Source organism: Platalea leucorodia, assembly GCF_965183815.1.
Source record: "Platalea leucorodia genome assembly, chromosome: Z".
Taxonomy (NCBI): Eukaryota; Metazoa; Chordata; class Aves; order Pelecaniformes; family Threskiornithidae; genus Platalea; species Platalea leucorodia.
Genome location: NC_138858.1, coordinates 71,330,256 through 71,336,255, shown reverse-complemented (window position 1 = coordinate 71,336,255; position 6,000 = coordinate 71,330,256). Strand labels below are relative to the sequence as shown.

Below are 6,000 nucleotides of genomic sequence, written 5' to 3'. Positions count from 1 at the left end.
CTACAACCTCCTTTCAGGCAGTTGAGGAGAGCGACAAGGTCTCCCCTCAGCCTCCTCTTCTCCAGGCTAAACAACCCCAGCTCCCTCAGCCGCTCCTCATAAGACTTGTGCTCCAGACCCTTCACCAGCTTCCTTGCCCTCCTCTGGACACGCTCCAGCACCTCGATGTCCTTCTTGTAGTGAGGGACCCAAAACTGAACACAGGACTCGAGGTGCGGCCTCACCAGTGCCGAGTACAGGGGCATGTCAAGGAGCAGAACAGGGTCAAGATAAAAAAACGCAAACCCACTTCTTTACAGCTGCAAAAAGGCAGGTACTTTTCAACAGCATCAGTAGCCAGTCATAAGACAACTGGCTATGAAATTAGGCTTGTCTGTGGCACTACAGAGCTCAGCTCCAGATAATCTACACGAGATGCCATCAGACCTCAGAGACAGACTGTTGTAGCTGTGCATTAATTCAAACTTCTCTAAGTTAACTTACTTTCTCCATACAAATGTTATTGCAGATGAGGTATAAACAGGACACAGACAATGTGCATTAATATCTGTATATCAAATGGATAATTTTTGAAGTTGTACATGGTGTATGCTTTTCATAATCACACTCTTCCATCATTATCCATTAATTGAATGTACTTCTAAAAGCAGGAAAATAATGGAGGTTTCTGTTGACACTGGTGTCAAAATAATGGAGTATCCATTGAGTTCTGATTCATTTATGTGTTGAAGTTTTGGCTTGACATAGACACAGAGTTGGATGGATTTTATGACTACTAGGCCGTAGAGATTAGTGTGAAGCATTTGTTCAAGTACTCCACTGAATCAGAGCCATGAAAGTGGACATCTGGCTTTAAGTGGATGCTTTAAGGCTTTGCTAAAAAGCAACGGGCTTTTATAAGTGCTTTGTTGAATTTATAAACCTCAGTTTAAAAAAAAAAAAAAAAGTTAATATAATACACCATTGTTGTTTTTCTGAATCAAGACATTTCTTTGGCTGGAATCTGGAACAGCGAGGAAAATCTAATATAAATTAGAGTTCTGCCACATTTGAAGCAATAATAGAGTCCAGAGGCATACTTGAAAGGTAACATCTGTTTCAGCAGGAGATAACCAATTCGTCTTGATGAGTAACAGATTGGAAAAATGCCATCTAAATAAAAGATGGGTTCTCGCAGGAACAGCAGATATACAAATGCCAACACAAACACCGAGGCTACAAACTCCCCATTAAACTAACCCTGAAATGGGTGGAAGAGAGGTGCGAACAGGCACCCAGGGGCTTCTCAGAAATCACATTTATAGCCTCCCCGTTTCTGCAGGCAGAGCTATCGTGGAGGCTGTGCACTAGTCACATCTTGTTTCAGCCTTGGAAGCAGGCACGCAAGCCCCACAATGATTGCGTACCAGAGGCTCCGCCTGTGACATTTGTTATACAAACTGCTAACCGTTTTGGTTGGTGACCACACTGTAGCTCCCAGTGGCTTCCAGCACCTTCCTGGTTGCCATGAGAATAAAAAGGAAAATGGCAATGGGTAGGTTTTTGTGATCCATCCTGAATTCACCATCGCAGCCCAGGCAATTAGAGGAGCGCCCTTGGTTACTGCAGCAGTCCCTAGGGACGTGACGAGCAGCTTCGCCCACCTCATTCACAGCTTTCCACTTCCTTCTACAGAGGCGTTTGAAAACACCCTCAAGGTCACAGTATCGGCCCTTTTAAACTCCTTGTACTCCAGTGTTGACCTCTCTTAAATAGGCCATGTCCAGCTATCAAAGAGAGCTGGAACCAGGTACCCTCTTGGCCTTGCCACTGCACTGAGGCAGGAGGGAGGCATACAGCTGAGATGAGCAGTCCCCAGGGCGAGAGCAGATGGGAGCAGAAAGGTCCCCTGGAAGCCTAGAGCACCCAGTTCGAGGTCCTGGTCCACCACAGCTTGGGTGCTTGGTATTGCAAAGCCATTTCCCTTCTTCCTCAGCTTCCATCTGAAAAATCAGTGTCATCCTAAGTATCAACCTTTCCGTAAGTAAAGAGATTAATGGTTGTGAGCTGATCCAGTACTACAGTGAATATCATAGAATCATAGAATACCAGGTTGGAAGGGACCTCAAGGATCATCTGGTCCAACCTTTCTAGCACAATCTAGACGAGATGACCCAGCACCATGTCCAGCTGAGTCTTAAACGTGTCCAGTGTAGCGGAGTCAACCACTTCCCTGGGGAGATTATTCCAATGATTGACTGTTCTCATTGTGAAAAATTTACCTCTCGTGTCCAGTCGGAATCTCCCTGGGAGTAACTTGTACCCGTTACCCCTTGTCCTCACCATGTGACTCCTTGTAAAAAGGGAGTCTCCATCTTCTTTGTAACTACCCTTTAAGTACTGGTACGAGGTGATGAGATCACCTCTAAGCCTCCTTTTCTCAAAGCTGAACAAACCCAGCTCTCTCAGCCTGTCCTCATGCAGCAGGCTTGCCAGACCCTTGATCATCTTGGTGGCCCTTCTCTGGACCCCCTCCAGCCTGTCCACATCTCTTTTGCACAGCCGGGACCAGAACTGTACACAGTATTCCAGGTGTGGCCTGGCAAGCGCTGAGCAGAGTGGGATAATGACTTGGATAGGTGACACATACCAGAGACGGGTAGGACGAGTCTTGATATAGGCACCCACAGCTCTTACGTTGCCTCTGCTGTCAGGAATCTTACGCCCTTGCAGTGGCAGCTACCTTTTATTTAGGTTTATTTAACATTTCCTTTCATTAAACATCCAAAAGAAAGCCTACTTCTAGAGCAATGGCAATGGGAAGTGAGAATGACTATGTAATGGATGCCATAAAGCTAAATAAAAGGTAGCTGCCACTGACTGTTTTGAGACAGCATAAATATATCTACCAGCATCCCCAAATGTGGTACGAGCATGGGGTCCAACGCCTCACTCCTGGTGGGTCCAGAGAGAAGAAGGTTTTTCAGCAAACCTCTGCGTGGCAAGAGGCCACCTCTGCCATCAGAGCGCCATCACACACCACGTGTGTCGCGTACAGTCAGTGCCTACGTACGAAGCAGAGCATGTTAACCTGCAAAAGCTTTTCCAAAATAGGCTGCTATGCAGTGGGGGAGTAATAATTACTAGTGATTCGTTGAATCGTTCGCCTGCAGTGAAGGTCCCGCTCTGTAACCTCCCGTAACCAGAACATGCTGATAGGATGCTGAGCCCGTGTTGATTGATTTAATTTGTTTAACAAGTTTCCAAAGATAAGTATTATTAAGGCAGAACATTCTTATTTATTCAGAGACATGTTTTAACTTGGCTTGCACACATATTTAGAGGAAGAAATTTTTATAACCGCAAACAACTGTCCTTTCAGATCTAACAAGCGATAGGGAGTTATCATTCTCAGAAGCATGAATCCTCCCAAACGTATCTACCTCCATTACCTGTATCCCAGGATTATCTGTTACTGCCTCCAACTCAGAATGATTTAATTACCAGTCTCATTGAAAGAATATATTCACAGCAAAAATACTATTCTGAAGTGATCAGTTTTCTTAGCAGAAAAAGGCAGTACTCCTTATGGCTTTGGGAGTAACAGACTGGGGGAAGCAACCCCCATAATATCGAGCAGAAAGACAACAGCTGCCTGAACTGATTACTCAGCCGTAGTAGGAGAGAGTACGGAGTGTTTCTTTTTATTGGAAGCCATTAATAGCAATCATTTCAGGGTCTGAAACCTTTGTTCTCCCTGGCTATATTTTATATATACATATTTAAAAGTAGGTTATTTTTAAAGGCATTGCAGAAGTCCAGCAACCATAAATAACGTCACTGTACTTTCAGGATAAAGAAATCCCAGGGCCATGCCCAACACAGTTACAAGTTTGCATAGTGAGACAAGAACAAGAATCAGTGGCACAAAAGCGGAGCTCTGTGCCTAGTTGCCATTTACTGCAGTATTTTAAACTACTCCTCTCCGGTAAATATATATTTAATAGACTAAGAACATGCATGTGAGCACGACAGTGAGATTACATGTGTGCAGACTTACAGAAGTAACCTTTCTAGCGGTGCAGAACACAGCAGGTTTTGGGTAGATTTCTTCTTAGTAAAATGAGAGAGAAAACTGCTCTTTCAGTGCAATGTAGAGGCGTACCAGAGACCTCACAGCTCAACATGCGCTGGGCTGTCTGTATCCTACACTGAAAATCCCCATCCCAAAGAATTATTTCACTTTCACTTTTGCATCTGCCTGAGACACAACTGAGAGGGCTCGTAGCCAGCAGAGCTCCCGTCCCCCTCCTGGGCCCAGGGGGAACTCCTCTGCCACACAAGCCTAGGAAGACTACAGCTAGCACGTTGTCCAGGATGATTACTCCTATTAGCAATCTTTCTTCTTCCCACGCACCAGCACAGGACAGGGCCTCCATCCGTGTACCTTAACTCTGCGTGGATTTGATTGTCAGTCAAGAATGTTTCTGCCAGTGGTTATCTGGGCACCTGCAGGGCAAAGCCAGATAAAATCACCTTCCTAGTCCCAGCTAGCACCGTATTTCCCTCCTTATTCTAGGCACACCATACGCCAAGCACTTGATTTCTACAAGATGCAGTATTTCTAAAGAGAACAAATGAAATGAGGGAGACTGAATTCCTGAAAAACATTACACTGCAACAAACTACGATAAATAAATAAGATTAACCAAAGCACTCCAGCATCTCAAGAGCCCTAAAGTCAGTGGGATTCAGGCATGTGCTCTGGGTGAAGCATTGATCCACGTGGGGAGAACACTCTGTCCTTGTGAAACTAGAATTGCCAGAAGGATCACACAACAAGACGCTGAAACACCGTTGCAGCCAACCCCTGTCCTCAGAAGCGCTCCCAGCAACCTGCAGCTCCCACAGGTATCGGCATACGCTCCCTGGCTCTTCCCAAAAACACTACGCATCCATCAGGTTCTCTTGTTGTTTTGACTTCAGGGAACTGTACAGAAGAGCAATGTTTTTTGGATGAAAGCCAGAGAAAGGCCAAAATGCCAACAACTGCGTGAAATCTATAATTTCATGCTGTGTTGAACTCCCTGGCTGCCCTCACAGCACTTCTCTTTTGCAAAAATTATTTACTAGCAAATGTGGATTTGTTTTTTGGTTGGACTGCAAAAGTATTTGCATTTATAGGAGACATACAAAGAAGAATTAAAAGAAATAAAGGAGCTGATAAGCACCAAATATATAGCTTATTTTGCAGATTTATTTAGGTAAGAGACAGTATCAATGGTTTCTTGTCAAACATTAAACATAATGCTAGAAGTTGCAGTTTATTCATGCAATGCAGTGTTATACAAGCACCGTAAATGACTGATCTCAAATCACTATCAAAACGCTGAAGCACTGTGTGATGATTATTCAGTGAAAATAAATAATTACAACATTTCCATTAAAAATAGCATTGTACAAATCTTTATTTTTTAATCACCTCAACATTGTAGTTAGTTTGCTTCCCAGCCCCAATTAAAATATACAGAGGTAATTCTGATGAGCATACATTTAAGTTTACATCCTGAAAACCCCGAATTCTGTCTTCTTCGTAGGTGCATTTAATGCTGCGCTGAGACTGAGGCCCAAGACCAGTCTTGTGTCAGCTGGATCAATAATTCCGTCATCCCATAATCTAGGGGAAAAAAAAAAAACAAATAATAATAATGAAAGGAAATTAACATATACAGTGGGTAGATTTTCAAGCACATGAAACTGGTGAAATAGTTACACTAAAGACCACGGACTAAAGAGCTAAATTATACTTGAAGCCATGGAGTTAATTCACCTTAACCATCAATCCGATGGACTGGTGTGTATTACTCTGTGGAATCTGTCTTCTAGAACAAAGTATAAATTTTGGATAAATGAAGAACGTCAGGTCTACATATTTTAAATGAGATTCTGGATTTTTTCTTTACAGCTGCCAGGTGAGGATGATACAAGTGTTTATTCTTTCATCATAGAACCAGAGTAAAT

General features: G+C 43.5%; 1 protein-coding gene across 1 annotated transcript in view; it reads right to left on the bottom strand.

Annotated features, from left to right (window-relative positions):
• Positions 1-5,233: 5,233 nt before the first annotated feature.
• The window catches only part of MCCC2 (methylcrotonyl-CoA carboxylase subunit 2), a gene marked incomplete at its 5' end in the record, with an annotated part of 39,191 nt that continues 38,424 nt past the window's right edge, over positions 5,234-6,000 (bottom strand). The window contains one exon of the mRNA XM_082335425.1: positions 5,234-5,656. Coding sequence (XP_082191551.1) covers positions 5,539-5,656 — 118 coding nt within the window. The 3' untranslated portion in view covers positions 5,234-5,538. The remainder of the gene's footprint in view (positions 5,657-6,000) is intronic.